Here is a 26,224-nt window from a genome sequence, read left to right as displayed (position 1 = left end):
GACAACGGCACATTGAGCACTGCAGGGAGCCCAGTGCTCAGAATAATAACTTGGACTTTACACAGCAACCTGGACAAATGCAAACCAACTCTACCTAAGTATTATTCTATAGTTTTCCCTTTAATTTTTTGCTGTTGCTATTGATCTGTTATTGTTCTTTGATTATTCTTTATTTTCTGTATTGGTTTATGCACTGTGTTTTTGTATGTTTACTTATTTGTATACTTTACTTATTAAACCCTATAAAAAGTGTAAGCTGAATCTGTAAATGCTCTAAGTATAAATAGTGTAACTTGCTAACCCCAAAATGCTACTATAACCATTGTGTTAGCTGAGACATCCCTGTCTGGAGTGGTAGGGGTGACACAGACTGTGCTAAAGAAACAGAAGCATAACTGCGGTTGTCAAGGGTAATGGTGTGTGCTTCCGTCTAAGCACGTGATGGCAGTATACCTGTGATGTTGTGTTTAGCAAGGGCTGTGGTAACCTTGACCCGTGACGGCCCTTCTTGGCCCGCGGTATGTGGAAAGTCTATGTGCAGGGTGAGGGCTAAGAGGACGTTCGTCACACATCTCTCCAGCAGCAATGGGCAGACAAGGCTCTCTGTATGTTTTTATATAATAAGGAGCAACCATGGGCCATGTGCTACCAGTGCTGAGCATCCTTGTAGATGGCTGGCAAACATGCTGAAAATGGCGGATGAAAATTATAGCCATGTAGATCTTCATATGGACCAATGGCGTTCTCATGGTCAGCAAGCACTGTGGGCCTGGTATGATCCTTCCATGTTGTCAGCTCCATTCACCACCCTTCAGATCACCCACACATGCCACATTTCTGTGCCATAGATCAAAAAAGCCTGACCATCGCTGACCTTAGCCCTGACTGTAGCTGTCAGTGAATACGGGGCACTATCACTGTCAATAAGGCGAGGGCTGGATATAGGAAGCCATACAGTATATAGAAACCTTATCCCCAGCATACTATGATAGGTATAGCATACAGCTCAGCCAATTCAGCCAGGAGACCATTACTGGCACAACACACCTGTCATTGCCCCAGATCCGGCCACCAAATATCCCCCATCTTTGGCTTTCGGACTGGGACCAGGTAAACTTTTGCTGACACTATCATAACATTTTATTATAGTAAAAGCAGCAGTTTAAAGTCTTGAAAAGATTCCAGTGCCTAGGGATTACACATCCTTGTAATGAACTTTCTAATAACACTTTGAATAGATGGTGCATGGAGGGAGACAATTAAAGACGGCTCACAAGGCATCACACAGAGGTTAAAGCGGCAAGTTGTTCCCTCCAGGGACAGACCTCTGGGATCAGCTTCCAGTATAAAAATGGAGAATTGTCCATGGTTCTACAAACACAGGACGCAATGAGATGACAATGACAGACACAATGAGGTAGGAATTTATTCTTCAAACCAGACAAAAATAAAATAATAGTGGATAGGATTTGCAATCTGCCAGGACAGGATATAATATGGGATTGCTTGTTTGATTTAAGGTGCAAATTCCAGACCTGTCATACTTATCCTTGCTTTTACAATGTTAGGTTGGTTCTCACTTTTATGTTTAAAGATGAGTCCATTTTAATATGTTTCCATTTTTACTTTTTATGTGTTTTACATCCATTTCAGACAAATGAGTACACTAAGATAGCACCCTGCAATGCACATCACATGCATTCCATTGCTATTCATTTTAAAACGCATACCAGATGCTGGGTCTTTGTTGGGTCTTTGAAAGTGCAACTTGCACAACTTGCACAATTTTCTCTGGGCACTCCAGCAACCCAATGCAACTCAGCCAAAGCAAGACAACCTAAACATCAAAATGCATAGTGAGGGGGGGGACATAAATCAGCATCTGAGAAATGTGCGGAATATAATTACAATCCTTGCTTTCAACACATGACTGTAGTTAGGTGAGTTCAAAGAGAGATCATAATTGCCATTAATTGCTTTATCTTGCAGGTAATCCCGTGCTGTACGCAGGCTGGGAATTGAATGCAAAGATGGTTATTCCCGATCATTATTTGGGCAACCAATTTAGCATTTAATCTCCTGTCCAAGTATTGCTCTGGTTACTGGCAGAAAGTCTGCAATCTATGCCAGAAATGCATTTGCATTTGTCAACTCCAACAACAAAAAGTCCACAGGGGCTTTTTAACCCTATTCATAAAACTATAAAAGTGATCAGAGTGTTTGAGACATTTGATTTCTATTATAGCCATTGATGTTCATCAAACTGGGGAATGATATCTGGTGATCGGATAAGTGAAGATCATTCTAATGGCCACCTTATAAATGTATAGAAATATTAAAGTTAATAAGACATTGGGGTCCTTTTATAAAGCAGTAAATCCAACAATTGTGGATAACCTTCCAGATCCGGGGGTTTTTAATGTCAGTGATTGGTTAACTGTTTTTTTATATAGATCTTATTAATTAAAAAGAAATTGTACATATTCATGGATTCCACCAGGACTCACATGGATATCAATCAAACGTGCAACACATATGGGGTATCACTGGACATGCAGGAGTGAGAAGAATAATTCTATGATCATTAATATCTTAATAGATGGTAACTCTAAGTCAGCATTTCTCAACCAGGATTCCTCCAGAGGTTGCTGGGGGTTCGTAGTTTGTGCCTCCCAGGTCATTTTAAGTGACACCAATGATCTATCAGTATATTTTATTTTATTTAAGTATATTTTCTACTAAAAATACAATTGTGTGATAAAGCATTTCCTTATTCAGGTAATGTCTTTGAAATCTATGGGGACACTGGGAATATTCAAAACATAAAGCAGTGAATCTGTTGTGTAGAAAATATTCTATGGTGAAGATTCTTCTAGGTCCGTGTGTTTTTAATTGCAGAGATAAAGGCTAAGGTTAAAGGAGAAGTGCACACAAAGAGGTACAAACTGATCCTGAGGACATTAAGGCCAAAGACCTGTTTGTGATAATGATAGCGTGAATGTAAAATGGTATATTCTCCTGGGATTGTGTTTTAACTGCACCATATAAAATATGTAAAAAGGGGATTGGATCCTTATAGGGTTTGTGTCGAGTTGCACCACAATTAAAATATTACAAATGTGGATTGACAATTGAGGTTAATAACTTGAAATGGAGAAATAAAACACTCAAAAAAAAAACCTCAAAAAAGAAAAACTCAAATCATGAAACACCTTTGAAAACGTCTTCTGAACAAGCCTATTGGTGAAACGTGTAAAGAATGAAAGCAAAGGCCAATATTATTATTAAGGATATGGTTACTATGTTGAAATATTGTGAAAGTAACAGCTTATGTCATATATGTTTTTAAATATTTATTGTTTTTTTTTTGGTTTTTTTAAATAAATTACGACACTTTTTTATACATGAATTCAAGTTAGAATTTATTGAGCTACTTTAAAAATCCCATAAGGAGAGGTCCATGACCTAAAGATTTGCAACTTCCATGTAGATGCTTTCCAGTACAGATAATAAATATGTGTGATATATTATTATGTACTATAGGATGCAGAGTGATAATTATCTGTGCATATTCTGCATTATTATACAATTTAACCAAACATTGATCTTTTTTGACTTTTAGGACCATGACTCATCTTTACAAGACCTTTTGGCATCTGACCATCCACTATCTCATTCCAGTCTCTCACGGCCATGTTGGATGCAAGCTGAGTCTTTCAAGCCTTCCATTAATTTTTGAGGCTGGTGACCTAATGATTGGAGCCATGACCCCCTTCCACATCGACAGAGTCACCCCATCAATAACATTTAAAGAGAAGCCCCCGGTGGATGTCTGTACATTGTAAGTGTTACCTTCTGTATATATTACATCAATTGCCCGGACAAGCACCAGGGATCATATGGAACACAGTCCACTAAATACCTAATGATGGCTCCAAAATTGTTGTATCTTTTGATAGCTTTAAAATTGTTTTCTACTCAAACTTTTACTTAAGTTAGTAGAAATCAAGAAAGTCAACCCCCACCATGAGCTCTAGCTCAAACCTTATTTGTTCTTCTGTATACAAAGTTCAGAGAAAGAGAGTACTTGTCATAAATTATTTTTGGTATTTATGCAGCTCCAATGTTCACAATGCAGATATATACATACAAAAGGTCCTCCTTGGGTAGAAGACAGATTATAATCCAACATTTATTAAATTTATGAAAGAACAACAAAATGTGTAATAAAACCAACACAAAGAACCCATACAAATTCAGTGTTTCTCAACCAGGGTTCAATAGAACTCTACAGTTCCTTCAGACATTGCTGGGGGTTCCTTGAGCAATAAACACTCAGATCAGTTTAAGTGACACCAATGATCTTTTTGGCTATCTTTAAGTGTGACATTCTTCCCAATGGCCAGCCATGTAAGAGACATTCTTCCTACTGATCACCATGCGAAGTGTTTAAAGAGACTGATTGCTGAAATGTTACCGATTGTCCCTTTTTGCAGTAATTTCTGTTTTATTAGAGCTTTCTCTTTGTGTTATAGAACACTGACCCCATGTTTTGGATGCTTTTAGTCCTATTGTATGGTATTAATCATTTTTCCCTATAGATAATCTAGCAAATGTTTAGATAAAAAAGCAAAAGTCACCTAAAAAGGGAAACTAATGGGGCCACCACATCCAAGGACTAGTGAATAGTGGTGGTCTATTTTGACCTCGTAATTACATTTCAGAATCTGGGCATTCCGCATTGTAGTTCACATTTTTATACTTTGCATTGATGGTTATAGTAGGCCACTGGACAATGACAGCTGTCAACCCTTCAGCCAAGTGAAAATTGGCTATGATGTCTGACAGCTGGACAGCATGTTACGTTTGCCCTTGGGTAGTAGAAAACTGGAATGGTAGGTAAACTTATAAAACAGAAACACACACAGTCTGCCCTAATTGGTTACATACATTTTCTTCTAAGGCCTTAATTTCTAATGAAGGAGTGTTGTTTCTCATTAATCATAATTTTATTGGCCACTAGTTCCAGAAGTCCTAAAACATTTACACTAACAATGGTCAAAAGCATTGTGGTACCTACCAGTACTTTGGATATTTTTTAAAGCATATCATGATCTCTGTAGATCCTCGGCCAAGACCAAGGCAATTTTACCCAACATTGGGAATGGGTTTACAAAGCCCTTTGCTTCATATTGATGATCTGGCATTTCATTGTTTGGGCAAGGCTTGGTGTTGGAATTGAGTGGTGCATAATCTCAATTTGGGTGATCTTGAGGCCCCATGGTCGGCCCTAGATGACATCTGCAAGGGCTTTACAATGTCCCAAGAATTAGGTTGTATGCTAACACATGTGGAAAGCACCATACAATTACACACAGTCCAACATTTACCTATATAAATCTTGAGGTAAGTTTAGTCTTAATCTAGGGAACAATAAAATATGAAATATTTTAAAATGTTTCTACAGCTTGTACTTTACATACAAAAGGATGGTCCTAAAACATGGAAAAACTTGAAAAGCTTTCCCCATACTTATGTTTACTGGTGTTTCCATTTGAGGTACGGGATAGTCTATTTATCACTGTGCCTTGGCTCTGTCCCTTTACCATTATACCTAAAGCCTAGATATTCCTCAACCTATTCAATGTAACCTCTCGGACATTGCAAATCTGTGTTTCACCCCAAAATACATATGTGGCAAATGTAGAATAACCTCTTCACTTCGCATTGGTATCTGTGTAATATTACAACAATTCTCTTACAACCTCCAGGTTCATTTATGAAAACTACCAGCAGTTCCAGGCATTGAGGTTTGCAGTGGAGGAAGTTAATTCAAATCCTGATCTTCTCCCAAATATGACCTTGGGGTTCTATGCCTATGACACCTGTTCTGTGCTTCGAAGGGAGCTGGAGGCAACACTGGGCATGCTGACAAAAGATAATCAGGCAATTCCAAATTATTCATGGTTTGGAAGACCGCCAGTGGCAGCGATTCTTGGGCACTCTATGTCCACCTACTCTATTATGATGGCGCATATCTTAGGACTTTACAGATACTGTCAGGTAAACACCTTATCAATGTGTTGTAAAGCATAGGGACTAAAGGTACTAAAAGAATTAACTGAGAAAGATAACATACTATTGAATGTAAATCTTACAACCAATATATTTTTAAAGGGTTATCTATCTGTAAAGGTCAAGTGGAATGGGGTCCATTTCTTGCCCCTAAGATAAAGTTTCTTATAGAGCAGCTTTTCTTGATCTCTTTAACATGGGGGAACCCTTTGATATAATACTATATCCATAGCTCATTGTACATTAGTATGGTCAGTGTGAAAAATTCAACCTTTTCAGAAAGCCAAATGGAGGAACTTTAGTTGAGAAACACTTTTCATTTAGGAGGGTTTCAGCCTTGGCCACCACTAGAGGGAGATGTAAAAAGTGAAAGGTAAATTCAATGCTGGAGTAAATGAGCAGTTAGTACGGTATCTCTTTCCAACAGCTCCCTTTTATGGTGTTGGGAATAACTACTGCAGAAAGAACTTAGGAACCATTTGTTCTCTCATACGGAGATTCAAGCTTTATGTCAAAAGCATTAAAGGCATTGACACATTGCCAGAGTTGGGTTAAAAAAATCTTAAATTCAACCAAAAAGCAAGTAAATTAAAAACATAAAAGGTCTTGAATGTGAGTTGTTCTGAAAAATAAAAATGGATCCAAAAAGTCCATTCTGAAGGTGAGTAAATACCTCCCAAGCTGTCATTCAACAATGGTTCTACAATGGTCATGAGATTTTCATATCATATTGCCTGCTTGTTGTATTGTTGATTTTATATGTAAATGGATTTTCATTTTCCAAAAATTCATATGCAAACCACCCCAAATGTTTTTGTATGATTTTGTACCCTTTCAGATAAGCCACTATGCAACAAGTGCTCTTTTAAGTGACCGCACAAAGTTCCCATCTTTTTTCCGGACTGTCCCCAGTGACTCTTTCCAGTCTCAGGGTTTGGCTCAGCTGGTGCTACATTTTGGTTGGACATGGGTGGGTTTGGTGGCGTTGGGAAATGATTATGGACAACAGGGAATTCAAATAATCAAGCAAGAAATCCTCCGGGCTGGAGCTTGTGTGGCCTTCTCTGAAATCATACTTCTTAATCAGGAGGACAAAAATGCCCCTCACATCGCCAAGGTCATCAAACAGTCTACAGCAACGGCTATAGTAATTTTCTTAATTGATGTCTATTTTATTCCCCTCCTGGATGAGATGCTGAAGATGAACATCACTGGAAAGGTCTTTATAGCAAGTGAAGCCTGGAGCATCTCAACAATAATCTTAGAAGATAAGTATTCTTCTATTCTTGCTGGGTCTATTGGCTTTTCTTTTCACAGCACAACAATGCCTGGATTTAGAGAATACCTAAATAATGTCCACCCATCTCGTCCTCCAGGAGAAACGTTTACTAAGATACTTTGGGAAAAAACTTTTGAATGCAAGTTTTTTGAGGAAACAAATCCAGATTGGACTAATACCAGGCTTTGTACAGGGAATGAAAGCCTTGAAGCTGTTGAGAATGCCTACACTGATGTGTCCAACCTAAGAACTTCATACAATATTTACACATCTGTTCAGGTTGTCGCTAAATCTTTGCATGACCTTCACTCATGCCAAAACCAGAAGGGACCATTTTTTAACGGGACTTGTGCAAGTCTTCATGATTTTAAACCTTGGCAGGTACTAGAGCTTATTTTCATTGCTATGTATAGATGTCAAGCACAACTTTTATAGCTTCAGGAAGAGTAAAATATGTTTTTGTGCAACTTGTTTAGGGTTGCCTGCCCAAAAGTCCATTTTCAGTAGTTCCCCTGGTCCTTAACCCTCTCCAACTCATTACACATGGGAGGCAGGTACACAGCATGCACTATGCACTATGTTTTATCAGTCCCAAGCTGCACTGCTGATTCCCAACTAGTGAGGAGAAGGCAGAGGTATTATGAGTGGCCAATATAACTCCCCTTGCTTTGATCATACACAGTAATGCACAATATAGACAGGTGTCCTCTTTTGGCTGTGAGTGATTCTGGGTGGGTTAGGAACCTACGCATCAAGTAATAGCATAGGTTAGGTATAGATGCTGACACGTCATACCCTGTATGGTGTTCTTTTTTGTTTTTGACTGGAAGCAAAGGGCTGGGTAAAGTGGGGCATCACTCAGCCTGGAATTTAGGGGCACATGTGGTAAATCTCTAAGCCTAACAGTGGGGAGATGGTTAAGGAACATTTAGGCCCAGAACACTGACACCTTGCCCAATGCTTTTATATTTGCCTAGCCTACTTCCCTTATACTTTGAGTCTGATATTTTAAAGCTACCCAAGACTGGTGACAATGGACTGCCATGGTAGAACCTGGGTGGTCTCCTTGATAGTCTATCTTCATCAGTCTTGGAGAGCTTTAATAAATCACGTCCTTTGTTTCTCCTCTGCAACTACCTAAACTACTTTGCACTTCTGAGTATATTGCAGGATATATATGATATGCTCCCCTGTGTTGGTGATCCCTGGCACGTGACCAAGGCCAGAAATTATCACTTCCTTGGGATTAACAAAGCCAATCTAATGACCAGTTGCAGAGGAGCAATGAGCCTTGATGTATAACAAGTAAAACAATTATGCAAAAAAAAATAATTCCCAAAACACTGGCATTGATTGCTTTACTCTTCTTTAGAAACATCCTTTGGAAACCTTCCAAGTTCATCTAAGTGCTAAGAACACACTATGGCAGTACTAGGAGTACAGATTTCTGTACTGTCAGATGTTAGTATATTCACTGTTACTCTGACCCAATACAGCCCTATAACAGTAAAAGTGTGGTGTAATCTTCTACTGACTTTATCCCTACAGCTGACCCACTATGTACAGAATGTCCGATTAAGACTAAAAGATGGCAGAGAAGTCTTCTTTGACAAAAATGGGGATCTCCCTGCAGTTTATGATATTGTCAACTTGCAAAGACGTGCTGACGGACGCATTAAGCATGTCAAGGTTGGAAGTTATGATACTGCATCCACTTATGGAAACTTCCTGACAATCAACAGTAGTGCAATAATGTGGACATCCTCAGAGGACCAGGTACTAGAAGAATACTTAATGTGGAACTGTAGAAAAGGGTTACATTCAAACAAAAACTTGTAAACTATCATACTGGGTTATACATTGACATACAGATGCCTATTGTAAAATAACTGGGTCAATAACTGGGGGGAATTACTTTTGGAAACAGCTTGTGGGAATGGGTGGGCAAATATTGGGGGAGATATAACTAGCTAAGTATCCAAGGACTCTATTTCCAAAGGGCCTTAATGCAATGATGTCTTTTTGTAGCAATAAAATAAATAAATAAATAAAATAAATTCCATTGGACATTGGACTGGAATTTTATACATGAGATGTAAAATACCACTATTTCCCAGCCCTTTAAACCCTCTTTTTTTAAGATAGGGACTTTATAGGTGGTTCAACTTATAATGGCCAAGAAAAAATAGAAATTTTATGTTGAGTTAATCAGTTGGATCAGATCAAATGTTTTTAATTTTCTTTGTCCTTGGGGGGTATTCAAAGACTTCTAATTTAACCTCCCAAGCATGACTTGGGTTATTTATTCCAAGGTAAATTGTAAACTGTTTTGGATATACTATATGTATGCTTTAAAAGTTTGGATGGGTCAGTCCATCCAAAAATGACCTTGACTAATGGATTAATTAATTCAGGTTCCTATTTTTCAAAGCATACGTGCCTAAATAGACTGCACAATATAGGCTATAAATTGGTCGTAGAAGAATTGAAGTAAATGTTACTTGGAGGGAGTCCTTGGGCGACCATATTATTGGAGAGGTAAAGAATGAATAAACTAAAGGACTAAAATAGCCCCTGCCACCAGCAAAACTATACTACCTCAAGGATAGTACCAGAACTGACAACACTTGTACATCTTCCATGAGCTTCTCCTAGAAATATCCACCAACATTTGGCCAAGTCCCATCACTATACTAACAAATATTCCACCCATTTGGTCACAATTTCAACCATTCTTTTGCCAAAAAAACCTAATCTAATCAAGATATGGAGTTATTTTCATTTTCCTTGTGTACTAACCTTTAATTTGAAGTGGGAGGTTGGAAAAATCTGCAAATTCTGAAATGAGAGCCAGTTAGACCCAAACAAGAGGAATGACTCTAGGGTCTGAGATGAAATAGAGAAGAGATTCAAGGAGGTACTAAAGTTCCAGATTTCCTATAGAATACCAGTACTTTGGTTCCACTTTGGGGCTCCTCTAAACCTTCAGCACCAATGAGGTAAAACCTCAACCCATTGCACACCGACTTCACATCCTAACTCTTCTGTCCTAATTTTCTACTAGCCTTTCATCTATTCTTCAGACTTTCAGCTTTATTAAACCCCAATGCAGTTTTTTTAACATAACTTAAAATAACTTTTAGGTCTTCACTGAACCCCCACTATGAATACTATATCCACATCTCACAGTATATTAGTGTGGTGGTCAGTGGGAAGAATGTATTTTACATTGCTGGCCATTGGAAAGAATGTCACCTTACAGATAATCTTTGGTAAAATTACCTCAGAGGTACAACTCAATAAACCCCTTGCAACCTCTGGAGGAACCCTAGGGATCCATGGGGTAATAACACTGCCCTAAGGTGTCAAAGTGCCTTTTCATTGAAGACTGGTGGTTTTTAAGCTGGTAAACCTGCTGTATCATTTAGAATTCTGCTGAAAATAACCAAACACAATATCTGATTTTTTTTTTTGTGCAAGGTTCCTTTGTCCATCTGCAGTGAGAGTTGTCCTCCAGGTATGAGAAAGGCTGAAATTAGAGGACAACCTGTCTGCTGCTATCAGTGTGTACCCTGTCCGTCTGGAGAAATCTCCAATGAAACTGGTAAGAGGTTCCAAAAATTATGGAGTGTGTAGTGTTCTCTGTACAGCTTCGTGTAGCTTTCTTAACTTCAGTGGCATATTTGTAGTTTTAGAGAATATTTCTCCTCAGTGTAATGGAGATTCTGTTTTGTAGTCTAGTACTACAAATTAGGGAGGCTTGAGGTCTTGGGACTTTAGTGCAGCAGGTCAAAGTGCTGTTAGCCCAAAAAGAAAGTAAGAAGTTTATTGATTTCAAGTTACTTTGCTATATATGCAAATTTTAAAAAAAGACAAACTGGGAAACATTTTGGAGAGATGTAATTCATAAATACCTTTTTTTGCCCACCTAAAAAGTTAAATGTACCTGTTCTCACATATGCAGACATATTAAAGCCAATTTTCTATTTTTTTTTCTTAGTTAGACAATGGTGATTGTTAGAAAGTCTGCATAGGACTGGTTTGAGTCCATCATACAAATAAACTTTTTTGCTACTTTGTTTTTAATTAGATGCCGTTGACTGTTACAAATGCCCATGGGACATGTGGCCAAATCAAAGAAGAGACAAGTGCCTTCCAAAGACCTTTGAGTTTCTTTCCTTTGAGGAACCACTTGGTGCCACGCTAACTGGTTCCTCTGTCACCTCATTCACAATAACTTTGTCCATTTTAGGCCTCTACCTTAAAAAGAAGAATACTCCCATTGTAAAAGCCAATAACTACACACTGAGCTGTCTACTTTTGGTGTGTATTTCTCTTTGTTTCTTGTCCTCTTTGATGTTTATTGCTTATCCTCAATCTAAAACATGTTTCATTCGCCAGGTTGCCTTTGGCATGGTTTTTACTCTTTGCATTTCCTGTGTTTTAGCCAAAACTGTTATGGTGGTTATCGCTTTTGTTGCCACCAAACCAGGTAGTAGCCTAAAAAAATGGGCAAAACCTCAAGTGTCCTACACAATAATCCTTGGATGCTCTCTCTTGCAGTTTATTTTATGCACTGCATGGATTTCACTTGCACCTCCTTTCCCAGAAAACAACATTGACATCTCTCCAGGATTTATCACTGTGGGATGCAATGAGGGCTCCCCAATTGCCTTCTGGTGCATGGTCGGTTATCTTTTCCTCTTGGCCACCATCAGCTTCATTGTTGCCTTCTTGGCCAGAAGACTCCCGGATAGTTTCAATGAGGCTAAATTCATTACTTTTAGCATGTTGGCCTTCCTCAGTGTTTGGATGTCCTATATCCCAGCTTCTCTAAGTGCTCGGGGGAAATATACAATTGCCATGGAGATCTTTGCTATAATATTTTCAACCTGGGCCCTTGTCATCTGTATGTTCCTCCCTAAATGCTTCATCATAATATTTCGACCTGAACAGAACACTAAACAGTATCTCCTGGGGAAACAGAGAGTACAGAACACAAGCTAGGAAAGAGATAACATGAAATCTATCTTGAGATATGCTAGTGGTAGCTGGTGGCTTGGGGATCTCCTAATTACTTATTAATATTATGGGCCAAAGCAGCAAGTAATGTAGAGTCAAACTACAATGTGTCTGGCTATAACCATTAAGTGTCATGTATACTATTGGACTCACCCAACTATAAAAAATATTTAACTTATTTGAAATTTTTATTTGTTAATAATATTTGTTTATACATTTTTCCAAGATATTACATATTTGCTTTCCTTGTATACATGTATGGCGACACTGCCACATGAAGGTATTTTTGTAATAAATGATACCTTACTCTATGCTTAGTGTCAAAACTGAGACATATATCAATAAATAAATTATTATGTACCTTTATTTTTTATCTAGGACATTTGTGTGTTTGCTGTTGTCACATCCAATTTATCCACATCACTTTTCATGACATTTCAAATGGACTATTTAGGCACCTCTCAGTTACATTCTTTATATTAAAATCATAATTTATTTGTTAAAAAAAAACAAATACAAATTATTCATTTTTAACATATATGCAGGCAGTTTGTGTCCGGTCTCAATTTTCAACATGTTTTGCAGAGTCTGCTTTTTCAGGAGTTATGAGACTGGTGTCAAAAATTGACATACTGTCTGTATGATTTTGTTGGAAATTTTAACATTTTTGTGTTAACAATAAAACTAACACAATGAATACTGACAAATACGATAATTACTATAAATAATTTATTCAGACAATCAATACCACAAATAGATTCTACCTCATTTAATGTGTTGAGTCCAAGTTTATTACATTAAATAGATAGTCTTTGGTTTTGTTTGTTTTACATTTCTATTTAAAGCATTATTCAGTGTGTTACAACAAGCATTGTCTTATAAAAATATATTGATATGACTTCTACTGTACAAATTAAAAATTGTGATAGAAAGTACTAATATACAATATTGGAAATGAGAATTAACCTCCCTGGCTAATTATATCAGTATTTTTAGGTCAAAAGCGGTACATTGTTTTGTATAGAAATTTGTTGTTTAATATTGTATGCCTCTAATTCTTAGGAATAACTCCCGGGTATGATAACATTTGAAAAACAAATAATAAATTATAATATAAAAAATAATTATAAATAATATTTATAATAAAGAATTAAATAATCCAATAACAATAAATTTAATTTATTAATTTAACCTCCCTGGCGGTCTAACTATGTCAGTATTTTTATGTCAAAAGCGTTACATTGTTTTGCGTGGAAATTTGTTGGTTAATATTTTAGGCCTGTAATTCTTGGGAATAACTCCTGGGTATGATAAAGTTTAAAACACAAATCATAAATTATATTATAATAAATAATTATGAAAAATAATTATAATAAAGAATGAAAAATTCTAATACCAATAAATTTAATGTATTAATTTGACCTCCCTGGCGGTCTAACTATGTCAGTATTCTTATGTCAAAAGTGGTACATTGTTTTGCGTGGAAATTTGTTGGTTAATATTTTAGGCCTGTAATTCTTAGAAATAACTCCTGGGTATGATCAAGTTTAAAACACAAATCATAAATGATATTATAATAAATAATTATAAATAATAATTATAAAAAATAATAAATTTAATAATTTTATTCAAAAAACATTTTTTAAATTTGTCCAAACAAAGGGACAATAATAGATAAACTTTTGGATTTAATATTTATTATTTGGATTTTTTTTCTTTATAACTTTATCACTGTGATCAATGTTTTAAAAGCAGATTACAATGTAATCTGTTTTTACATTTCCTGCCAGGCCACGCCTTCCCAGCATACTGACGCTTCACGCATTACATCAATCAAGCCAAGGATGTGATGCAGAAGCCGGACGGGGTTTGCTGGAGGATCGTGGGGGGAAGGAAGGATTTTTTTTATGCCACCCCAATCGTGGCCAGGGGGTTACCGCTTTTGGTACATAAAATTCCCCCCGAGCCACATTCAGGAATACTGCCAGGGGGGTTAATCAAATCAAAAAACACTGAAATTTGTCTAAACAAGGGTGCGGTATTATTAATAAATTAAAAGACACTTATTGGTCTAGTAGACATACTGGGTATAATAAATTTTGAAACATGGGACTGCACAAAGTCCGACGTCACAATTGGTACAGTAGAACCTGGTTTCCTTTCTGATCTTCCTCTCTCTTCGAGCAACAAACCAGGCACATCCTTGTAGGTGCTGGCTTTTTCTCAGTTAGTGGCATGTAGTCCGTAAAGTGACAATCAGTCAGGCGTTCCAGGTTGACAACTGCAACAGCACGACGTCCAGGTCTATTCACAGCCATTGATAGTGTTTGGTGGTTCATGACAATGCATTCAAAACTTTCCAAATGAAGTCAGAATGACTGACAGGTCTGTCACTTTATTTGTGTGAGGAGAATGTAGGCATTCCACAAGCATGGCTCAACAAGATGCCCGACGATCTTCTTGTAGTACTTCCTTTGCTGGTTCCTCATTGCTGGGTAGAATGTCATTGCTTGATCAGCCCTGTGACACCTCCCATGGTGTTATTGTAGTCTATCAGTACTTGTGGCTTCATTATTTCTTTCCCACCTTTTGTTCATACCATACCACTGGAGGCATTATGGACTATACTCATTAGGCACACATCTTTCTTGTCACGCCATTGCAGGGCCATCATTTTGCCTTTCTGCCAGGCAACCATTTCTCCTGTCTTCAGCTTCCTTTTTGCAAGCATTGATGGCATGTTGTGCCGGTTAGCCCTAACAGTTCCATACACATCTGTTCTGTGTTGCAGAAGAAACTCATAAAGTTCAGGAGAAGTATAAAAGTTGTCTGTTGTGACACAATAGCCCTGATTTACCAATGGCTCAATTAGTGAGAGAACAGAAGATGTTGACATTCCAAAATTTCTGTATTTCGGATTGAATTTTGTTCCTTTTCCAGTGTATAGGACTGAATTCCATATGTAGCCAGTTGACGATTCACACAGCATGTAGGATTTTATGCCAAATCGTGCACTCTTTGATGCAATGTATTGCACCCAGCTGAGCCTCCCCTTGTAGGCCATTAGACTTTCATCTATGGCGATGTCTCTTTCTGGCACATAGGTCTGTTGGAAATTTTTTAAAATAATTTGAGATACTTCTCAAATTTTCTTGAGTTTTGGTGCAGGATGAGTAGTTTCATCAAATCCTTTGTTGTTTGCGAAGTGTAAATATTTCATGATCAGGTTGAATCTGTTCTCTGACACGACTGTGCCAAAGAATGGAGTAGGAAGTATTTTATTAGTAGACCAATACCACTTCTGAAGGGGTTTGCCCACCACTCCCTGAAGTATCACTAAACCCAGAATTAGCCAAATGTCATCTTTGATCTCTGGTTCACACTTTCATCCTCTTGCAAACCTCAGTTGTGGAGCACCTAATTGTTGTGCAGTATACTTGTTTGTCTTAGCATCTATTTTTTCAATAACCTCATAGGTCAGAAAAAGTTGTAGGTATGCCAAGGGGTTGTCGCGTTCAGCATCTATTTTCACACCAGGTGCTCCAGTAAATAGGAATCCTGGGGGCACTGCCTGAGTCTTACCAAAGGTCAATAGAGCACCAAGTGCGCATATCACTGACCTCAATCTCTGATTCGTCACTGTGTTCACTTTCAGTGCTACTGTCTGATGAAAGGTTTCCTGGTGAATCACAATTGCTCGATTCCATGTGTGATTCTAAATCACTATCGCTGCTTTCTAGCTGTTCGAAAACAGCTATTGCGCTGGCGAGAAGCCTTTTGAAATCCATGGATGTTTCCAGTAAGAAGTCAGGGACGTTCAAGGCCAGAGACAAGTGTTCAAATGAGGAAATGAGGAAAAGGTAAGGAAAAGTTCAGGCAAAGGTCAGACCAAAGTCAGGGCTAGTAGTGGACAAACAGTAAAGCAGGGCACTGGACAAAGCTGCTGAATGCACTAAAACATAAACTTTTGGATTTATTATTTAGATTTATCTTTTATAACTGTATCACTGTGATCAATGTGTTAAAAGAAGATTACAATGTAATCTGCTTTGAAATTTCCCGCCAGGCCACGCCTTCCCAGTGTACCGACGCTTCATGCATCACATCGATCAAGCTGAGAATGCGATGCAAAAGTCGGCATGGGATCGCTGGAGGATGTCGCTGAATTGTGGGGAGCAGGTAGGATTTATTCTATGCTACCTAGAGTGTGGCTCGGAGTTACCACATTTGGTACATAGCATTCACCCCGAGCCACACTCAGGAATACTGCTGGGCGGGGAAAAAGAGTCAATTAAAATGTAAAATAAGCAATATCAGGGGCAGCAGGAAGAAAGAAAGCACCCTAAGATACATGTGAACACCCAGTATTCCAAACTGGAAGAGAACAAAGCCAGGACAATGAGAATTATTTTTTTCACTAAAGTCTGTAACATATATAAGCAGTCTGGAGGTCCATTAGTGAACTGTCTTCTATGAAGGAACTGTGGCACCTCTACATAGATTTTCACTTCAATCCTTGCCATGGCAGGTAAAAGAATCATAAATTAAAGCACATTTACAAAACATTCACTTAAAGCTTGCCAAAAAACAATAAACCATCAGGAGGTAGTACTAACTGACTGTCAAATAACTAACTCCCTGGCTTCTGGTGTAAACTGTACAGTGCATGCACCTTGTAGAGTAGAGCTTAGCCACTGGGGACAATGTAACTCCTGAAAATTAACAGGGGTTACGCCATCCAATTAATGAAAAGGAATGCCATCTTCATGGATGTCGGCCATGGATCTGGCATTAGGATGGCGCCTTCATAGGATGACAGGTCTTGGAGTTGTCATTGCTGCCTGGCAGCTGCACATAAGTTAGTATGTGCCATAATGCTGTGCATACTTGCTGATTATGGCAGAAGGTCACCACCCACCAACAGACTGGGTTCCACTTTAAGGGGGTCTTTTTGGCTCATGTTTAATAGCAGCTGATTTACCAGCAGTTAATTTTTGACGATGGTCACATTCACTACTTTATAAAAGTGCTCTGTGGTGTCCTATACATAGAATGATTAGGAGTTTACGTTTTGCAATCATGTATTGTGCCACTTGGTGTGATAATGGCATTAAACAGATGTCTTTAATTGAAGGGGTGGGTGTTATCCTTGAGGAAGGAAACCTGAAACATTGGCTAGATTTATAATAACTTCTTTAGGAATAAACATATAAATAAAACATTGATGATACCCGGGGGATGTTACCCTTTTTTAAGGATTCTGAGAGGGAACCATCAATTTAATTCATTACATACATCAAATGGATATTCTTGAGAAGTATATCCAAAGCAGTCAAAACATATTGAATTATATGTTGTTGATAAGATTGACTGATGCATCCATGAGGGCATAAGTGCTGGGTAAGTGGTGAAACATTGGTAATGTTACAGAACAATCTAGCTTAAGGTGCCTATCTACTACTAGCTGAACCATGATTCTGATAAATAAATATAAGTGTGCTTATTATTTCTGGTCCAATACCAGTTAATATGATTTTAGAATTGTTCATTTTGTACTGCTGGGTGGCATGTCAATAGCCCGCGTCAGTTTTGTCCATGCAGTTATATTTGGTAATATGTGGCTTTGTAACTGTTATTTTGCCCCTAGTCTTTCTTTGCCCATGAGATACTCCTTCGAGTTCATGTAAGGTCTAAACAATATGATGAAACATTTTGGAAGAAACATACAGAACACAAGGGCCCAGCTTGATGATAAGATGGCAAAGACCTCCATGGCTACTACATATTGTCCCCAAGCGCTAAGGGTAGCTGGGATGTAGGATAGCCAGACACTTAGGAAGGCCAACATGCTAAAAGTGATAAACTTGGCTTCATTGAAGCTATCAGGGAGAGTGCGAGCCAAAAAGGCTACAATGAAACTGACTGATGATAGAAAACCAAGATAACCTAACATGAACCAAAAGGCACTTGGTGAACCTTCATTGCACTCAACTATGATGACATCTGGTTGGGTTTGTGTGTTGTATTCAGAAAATGGAGGAGCCAGAGTCAACCACAAAATGCATAACAATAACTGCATTACAGAGCAAGTAAAAATAATCAGATAGGACACCTTTGGACTTGCCCATCTTCTGAGTCTACTATTAGGTTTGGTGGCCATGAAGGCAAGGACAACCATTATGGTTTTTGCCAAGACAGCTGAAATGCAGACTGCAAAAACCATTCCAAAAACTACCTGTCTTACCAAACATTTAAGACTTTGGGGATACCCGATGAAATTTAAGGAACAGAGAAAGCAGAGAGATATAGATATAAGAAGAATGCAACTTAAAGAATAGTTGTTGGCTTTGATGATAGGTGTATATCTGTAGCGAAAGAACAGACACAAGATAAAAACCGTCATCAAGGATGAGGAAACACCAGAAGCGGTCAATGAGACACCTAATGATCCATCGTAGGAAAGGTACTCGGTCTTTTTTGGGATGCATTTAGTTTTTTCAGAATTAGGCCACAAGTCCCAAGGGCATTTATAGCAGTCATTCAATTCTGAATAGGAAACACAAAACAAAAAGACAAAAAAAGTTTGCAAATTATTATGTACAGTAACATATATAACTAGAAAAAAAAATGGATGGAATAGAAAAAGGTTGGAGGGCAAATCAAAAGATTGTCAAAAATGAAAAATAAATGGTTGCCATGAATATACTCACCCGTTCTGTTAGAAAATTCTCCGTATGGACAGGGCACACAGTCAAAGCAACATATAGGTTCTCCTCGTCTAACAACTCTTCTAGAACCTGGAGAACAACTCTCACTACATACCGACGTAGGGATCTTAAGACAAAAAATACAAAAATAAATGTTAATATTTCTTAAGTATGGTTATATCCTGAAAATAATGCTAATATCAATGTCATACCTTTCCTTTTCCTGTAGGCCATATTATTGCACTTATGTTAATAGTAAAGATGTCTCCATTGGTGGCTGATGTGTCATAGCTTCCTACTTTTACCTTCTTTATGACTCCATTGGGTCCCAGCTGCCAATTCACAATGTCGTATACTGCTGGAAGGTCCCCATTTTTATCAAAGAAGACTTCCCTTCCATTTTTAAGCTCGACATGTACATTCTGGATGTAATGCTTCAGCTGGGTGATATAAGAAATATCATAATAATGAATGATTTTGGTATGTTTGTAATTTTTTAGTTGTTGGCTTGATATCTGTACTCAAATTTGTTATTCCAAATCAAAATCACCAAATGAAACATTATTTATTCATAGTATATAATGTAGCAAGATATCCACCAAAAGTGGGCACAGGGTCATTAGTTGGGTGATAAGATGAGATGTTAAACTGTCATTCTGGTACTTAACTGCTGCAGGTATTTGACTCCTTTGGGCATGTGCAATACTTGCTTCTGCTCTGATTCCTTGCACAAGCTTTTACTTCCTTCAGTAAGCAACCACTGCAAGGAATGGGAAGGGCAAGTATTCAATTCAAGTATTGAATGCCCCCATTACTTTCTGCAGAATCTTTGCAAGGGGAAAAAAAAAAACAACACATATTTGATAGATTTGGGTAAGGTACCCTATAAACTCATAATATGGAACCTTAAAATAGGCCTGGAGCCAAAAGGAGGTGGCAAGTGTAGGCGTGGGACCTGCATGACAGCGGCCCAGAGCCTCCTGACAAGGTAAAGGTTCAGGAAGCATCTGGAAAGGGGGGGTGGTGAGAGGATTGGGCAGTGCAAAGTGGTTGGGAAGGGTCAAGGAGGTGTGAAAAGGGCAGGCCAAGGGGAGGGAAAAAACAGTTTAGGCTGTAGGGAAAAAGTTTCCTACTCGCCTGCCCCTTGTGTCTGGTTGGGGAGGTAGGTTACAGAGTTGGTGATGGTTGGCAGCTGGGTTTCTGGAAGGCAAGGGTTTGGGAAGTGCTGTGTGTTGTGTGGGGAACCCATCTGTGGTATGGCGGTCCTCTGAGTTTAAAAGGGGTGGTAAATAGGCAATTCTGTCTAGGATCAGTAGGGAGCTGTGAATGGCTGATATTAGCACTTGAAATAGGGTTGCAGCTGCTGGGAGCCAAAAATATTGGGCTTTGGAGTTGTTTGGAAGCCTTTCGGAACAGCAGTAAAGAAGTTCATGTGGTTAAATAGGGTTTGGACAAGTTGTGGTTAAATTGATAAGTTTTTGTTATGTGTGTAATGTAAAAATAAAGTGAAAATGTTGGTTAATAAGTAAAGAATTTGTGATAATAAAGAACGGCTGTTCCACCCAATGTGTTCCAATATTTGGTGTAAGTGTGTTATTGAGGAAAATGGGCTGGTCAGCAAAGGGCGGAGTAAGGGTTTGGGGTGGCTTTGGAGTTACCCCAGTCATCTCAGTGCATGAGGAAAGGGTTAGCTCCACTTTGGTATTCTGTTATGAATTCAACATTAGTTATACCACAAGTTTTCTTCCTATTGTATTTTTTCATGTTATTATTTATTTATTTGACACTTTACTCTCTGACTTAACACTAGATGCGAGTTAATCTCTAACCTATTTTTTGATCTTTTGTTAGTGTTCATTAATAGTTCAAATCCAAGGGCAACAAAATGATAGGGCTTCTTGGTGTGATACAATGTTCATCTATTAAATAACGAGACTGATATAATAACTGACTTTTATTTATGTATATGATAATTCTAGTGCTTGTCCCCTGCATTATTTTCTGTATTCACAATTGGGCACCAATGCCGTCTTGTTTTCCACTGGTGGACGGAGTGGAGCAGATCAGTTTTTGCCAGTTGTTTCAAGATATCTGATGTTTTTTTTACACCCATTAACTCAAAGCTCGTTCCTTTAATCACAGATTTAAATATAGGAAAAGGAAAAAAGTTCCCAAGGTGCCAAATCCGGTGAATATGGAGGATGTTCTAGCCTTTCTAAAATTGTAGTAGTTTCATACTCTTTTTAAATGTATTCCGAACCTTTGACTTTGTTATATGTATGTTAAAACATGTTTTCTTTTCACTGTTCTTTTTGTCCTCAAAAAATAAAATATTAAAAAAGGGTCCTTAGTGAACACCAGGCAGCCCTTAAACCATGCACAGAGCCCATCTTTCACAGACGAATAATCCCCCCCCCCCCCCCCCCCCCACCCATGTAGTTTAGCGAACAGGATGTCATTTTAAAAAATTAAATACATATTCTCACCTGCCATGGTTTGAAGTTCCAAATGTTTGCACAGCTTCTGTTATAGAATGGGCTTTCCTGACAAGTGCGCAAGTCATGAAGAGCTTTGCCAATAACATGAACTGAAGTGTAGATGCTAAAAGAACCTCTCAGATTGGACATATCAGTGTAAACATTATCTACGGTACTTAGATCCTCCAAGCCTGTACATAATTTTGTAGAATTATTCCATGATTGAGAAAGGCTCATTGGGTCCAAAAATCTGCATCCAAAAATTTGTTCCCAGAAAATCTGATTCAAACTTTTGCCGTGACTTTTAAGAGGCAGAGGCTGAATATTGGTCACAAATTCTTTGAAGCCAGGAATATCAGAGCTGTAGAAGGCAAATCCAATAGAACCAGCCAATAGTGAAGAATATTTCTCTACCCCCAAAATAGTTGAGGTAGACCAAGCCTCGCTGGCCACAAAAATTTTCTCAAGGACATTTTGCTTTAACATTTCATCCACAAGGAGAGAAAAGTAGAGATCATTAGCAAACACAAGTATGACCCTAGCCGTTGACTCTTTTATGACCTTAGTGATATGAGGTATGTTCCGGTTTTCACTATTGGCTATAATGAACTCTGTAAAGGCTACACAGGCACCGGCTTTGAGAAGCTCCTCTTTAACAACTTTTACTCCTTCAAGACCATAGTCATTTCCTAAAGCAACCAACCCCACCCAAGTCCATGCAAAATGTAGGATGAGTTGGGCTAGGCCTTTTGACTGGAATGTATCACTGGGGACAGTCCTGAAGAAAGATGGGAATTGGGTGTGATCACTCAACAGGGAGCTGGTGGAAAAATGACTGATCTGTAAAATATTGCAGAGATAAGTAAATCATTTATGTTTTTAACATCATCAATCATTAAGGTCGTCACTATACAATATTTTTCCTTGGAGGAAATCCTGGTATTCACTTGTACTTGTATACATGAAGTACCATCCAATGGCTGAAGAAGATCTCCATGGAAGCAGAAGTTAACTGTGGAGTCTGGGTCAAAGATGGAAGCTTCCTAAGATGTAGCAATGACAGGATCCTGGACCTCTCCTGAAACCCGGTAGTAACCTATCTCCTGTAGCCTTGAACCCCTTCCCACCTATAGTCTGTATTATTGCTGTCCATGATGCCCCATGAAGAAGATACATTAAAACATGCTCTACAATTTGCAAACTAACTGATGACAATTGTGCAATTAATGATTCTCAGTACCGTCTGTGACTCACAGAGTCGCCACTGACCATTGGAAACCACTCAAAATGTTTCCCAGCCATTTGATCAGTATGTTAGTTCTGACCTAGTGATAACATGCAGGCTGGAAGCTCCAAGGGTAAATGTAAAAATGGTCACTGTTTACCTGCAGGACTATCTATAGTATAGTTTGCCTATCAGTTATAGTTGCACTTGCATAGAGTTGTTTTTATTTTAATAAAACAGCAAACCAAAAATATGTCCATAAAAATGAAAATATTTCATTAAAAATGATGTATAAAAAATAATTAGTCAGGGATTTAATGGCCAGTTTACCACACATGGTGACCCTGTCAAATTCGGCCTTGACATTTATGCAACAATGACCTCTGGCCCAGCTCTAGACAACTTTTTAGGAAATAATAAGATAAGGAAAGGTTGGTACCTTAGAGAAGCTTTTACTGATATAATTGACCCCATTAGGATAAATTCATTTATCACCAGAAGCAAATACCAGTAACATTCTCTAATGGAGGCTACAAACAGTTGCAAAAAGTGGCTAGAGTTTCAAACTTTATTTAAAACTTGCTAATATATCACTGCTAAAGTTGCTTTTAAAGGACTAAAAATGGAAGCCTAACTATGCCAAAACTTGAGAACCATACCTGGAAATGATTAGGACCAATGGCTTTCAATTTCATGGCATCCACCTAAACATTGACAACAATATCACCCATAATGTTCATCCACTCTACCTCTACTTAGAATGTTTCACTTACCTGTGGGAACCTGTAAAGCCCCAGAATATGAGCCATTAGAATAGAAGACGCAGACATTGCATGACCAAGGACAGCGGCCAGATGTGGCTTTTTACGGCAACTATAATTAGGTATTGGTTTAACCTGGCCCGTTAACATCCACAGAGTTCCTTCTAGCTCTTTCCGTAAAGCAGCACATGAGTCAAAAGCAATAAATCCAAGCGTAACATTGGGGAGAAGATCTGGATTTCCATTGATTTCTTCTAAAGCAAACCTCATGGCTTGGAAATTCTGAAACATTTCGAGGAGGAATCTGGATGGTGAGGTAACAGGATTGAATATGTGATTTGTAAAGTAGATGTTGGTTCCTAATCTACAAAATCTAGACATCCAAAAATACATCCACAGGAGAGGGGTGAAGATAAGAGGAGGAAAAATAGAAAAGGAAAGGAAAAGGCTAGGCTGGGACAGTAGATGTGAAGAGGAGAAATAAGGCCAGGAAAAGTACATGTTGTGAAGGTAAGAGAGGATAAAGCGTGAAAGGATTGAATGAAAGAAGATGATGGGATCGGAAAAGACCAGAAAGGATTAGAGCCAGAGGACATGGGGATAGAGAAGATAATGGTTAATAAAGGGGAAGACTGGGAAAAAAGAAGGTAAAGGTAAACCATGGCATTATAGGTCATGCCTATATATGTTCCCATAAGAGGTAGGTACAGTATAAAATCCCACAGTTTAAAAAACATTTTTCCCCCAGATCCTGAACAAATGCATAATAGATTTTCAAATGTCAAATGTGTTTCCTCACCACCACCACCAGCTTGGAGGTAAATAGACCCAATAAGAGAAAATAAATGACATTGGTGGAAACCACTATCATTCACCAATTCAGAACCCATTTGCAACCCTGAAAGTAAATACAGCCCTGTATAGGGCAAATGCAAACCCAAGGTGAGAATATTCATAATACATCTTGATTAAGAGTTTAATGGACTGGGTTACTCCACTTGTCCCTTAACTATAGCTATATTGGTTGGCGTCTTATTTTTTCTTGTGGAATAACATTTTGTACAATAAGACCTTACATTGAGCAGGTGTCCTGTGAAGGGGCCTCTGTAAACATAAATTTCTTGTACAGTTTATCGATATGGAAAGGCAGCAAAGCCCCAATCAGGATATCTCCATAGTCCGTGGCTCCGGAGAGATTGGAGGCACTCAGTCCACATGCCATGTCACTGCAGTAGGAGACCGGAATTAGGTACGAGAGGAACAGATGCCAGAGGCAGCAATAAATATGGGACTTTAGCCTGCATGAAGGAGAACAGATCAGTGCGTACTATAAAAGAAAACACATGTAGTTTCTACCCTTTTAACACATTTTCACTTTTGGGGTCAGTGCTAAATAAATACATACAAAATACAAACTTTTACTATATATTTTTATGGTAATATAGATTTTACTATATATTTGATAACACCAATTATATATTTTTATTTATTTACTTTACTATTTATTCATTGCATTTTAATTAATTAGCTTTTTTATTTAGGATCCGGAACTCTGTCTTTTGAAAGGTTCACTTTTGGGGCTTTCCAATGATATTTCTATAGAATGTGTCCTAATACTTTGGTATTATTACTATTTATTTACTATTACTGCCTTGTTACTATTACTATTGTTAGCATTATCCATTTAGTATTTTTGCTTTCTATTCATCATAGCTAGTAGGAAGTTATAGGAGTGTGTTTTATATATTTTATGGGAGTGCATATATATATATATATATATATATGTTGAAGTTGTGTTTTGCATCATTTACTTATATGTATATGTCTATATTAAGTATATGGGTTTTGTTTTTTGTATATATTTTTTACTTTTTATGTTTAGGATTTTGCACTTTTTTAATTGCACAGTTGGGAAATAAATCATTTTTATTTTACTATGATGTTGTTGCTTTGTGGCTAAACATGAAACAATGTACTATAATGTTTACTAGAGTTGCCCTAAAATCATACTGTTTACAAAGTTTAATAGCTCAAATTGAAATTAAAATGCATGTAAAATCAAAGCTTATATCAGATTTCTTTTTTTTTGTCTTTGTCTGACTTAGTCCCTTAACGTTTTGTCCTGGAGAGGAGAAAAAAAATGTGAATGAAATGCACATCTTAGAAAACTGTCACAATGACATATAACCCCGTTGGAAGATTTCCCCTTACTTCTTGCTCTGGTGATAACTTTAAAACCTTGGATTTGAGACTTGTAAAAAAAAATATCTAACCCTTCTCAACTCTATCCAGTTCAAAGTAAATGAGAACAATATGGTTTCTAAATAATAATTTGTGTGATTCTAGTAGGAGCAAAGCTCTGGACACTGATATGATCCGTTCCTATTCTTTGTACAATGCTACAGAAAATGTTAAAACTCTGAGAATCAATAATATATTTTTGATAACTGTAAAATAGGAGTACTGTAGAATAGAATAAAAATAAAATAAAAGTATAATAAAATAAACATAAAATAATAGCGAATATAATTGCAAAGTTAAAAAGCAAAAAACAAAACATAAATTCAGCATTTTCCCATGCTGTATCCATGTTTAGATGCAGGACAGCTCAGGACTTCTTGCATCAACAAGTATTTTTCTGCACCTAAAGGACATTTTTACACATTCCCAATTCCCAC

The 26,224-nt window shown here is 37.8% G+C and overlaps 2 protein-coding genes across 2 annotated transcripts; one reads left to right on the top strand and one right to left on the bottom strand.

Moving 5' to 3' along the window:
- Positions 1-3,626: 3,626 nt before the first annotated feature.
- Positions 3,627-12,361, top strand: LOC140322282 (extracellular calcium-sensing receptor-like). The gene is made up of 6 exons (XM_072398864.1): positions 3,627-3,841; positions 5,772-6,063; positions 6,914-7,735; positions 8,903-9,130; positions 10,835-10,958; positions 11,445-12,361. Exons 1-6 carry the CDS (start codon positions 3,627-3,629, stop codon positions 12,359-12,361), a joined length of 2,598 nt encoding a protein of 865 aa, XP_072254965.1.
- A 5,647-nt stretch (positions 12,362-18,008) lies between these two features.
- Positions 18,009-24,768, bottom strand: LOC140322281 (extracellular calcium-sensing receptor-like). Its single transcript, XM_072398863.1, has 6 exons — positions 24,623-24,768; positions 23,559-23,850; positions 21,570-22,400; positions 19,296-19,523; positions 19,087-19,210; positions 18,009-18,922 (listed from the first exon to the last, which is right to left on the bottom strand). The coding sequence occupies exons 1-6, from the start codon at positions 24,766-24,768 to the stop codon at positions 18,009-18,011; spliced, it is 2,535 nt and encodes an 844-aa protein (XP_072254964.1).
- Between the last annotated feature and the right edge of the window lie 1,456 nt (positions 24,769-26,224).

This window comes from Pyxicephalus adspersus, chromosome 2, assembly GCF_032062135.1.
Source record: "Pyxicephalus adspersus chromosome 2, UCB_Pads_2.0, whole genome shotgun sequence".
Taxonomy (NCBI): domain Eukaryota; kingdom Metazoa; phylum Chordata; class Amphibia; order Anura; family Pyxicephalidae; genus Pyxicephalus; species Pyxicephalus adspersus.
This window is presented reverse-complemented; position numbering and strand designations above follow the sequence as displayed.

Coding starts and splice junctions, on each gene's coding strand:
- LOC140322282 (XM_072398864.1), top strand. CDS start 3,627: ATGACTCATCTTTACAAGACCTTTTGGCATCTGACCATCCACTATCTC. Junction 3,842..5,771: donor CCGGTGGATGTCTGTACATT/GTAAGTGTTACC, acceptor TACAACCTCCAG/GTTCATTTATGAAAACTACC. Junction 10,959..11,444: donor AGAAATCTCCAATGAAACTG/GTAAGAGGTTCC, acceptor GTTTTTAATTAG/ATGCCGTTGACTGTTACAAA.
- LOC140322281 (XM_072398863.1), bottom strand. CDS start 24,768: ATGGCATGTGGACTGAGTGCCTCCAATCTCTCCGGAGCCACGGACTAT. Junction 19,524..21,569: donor GGAACTTCAAACCATGGCAG/GTGAGAATATGT, acceptor TATATCACCCAG/CTGAAGCATTACATCCAGAA. Junction 18,923..19,086: donor AGAATTTTCTAACAGAACGG/GTGAGTATATTC, acceptor TTTCCTATTCAG/AATTGAATGACTGCTATAAA.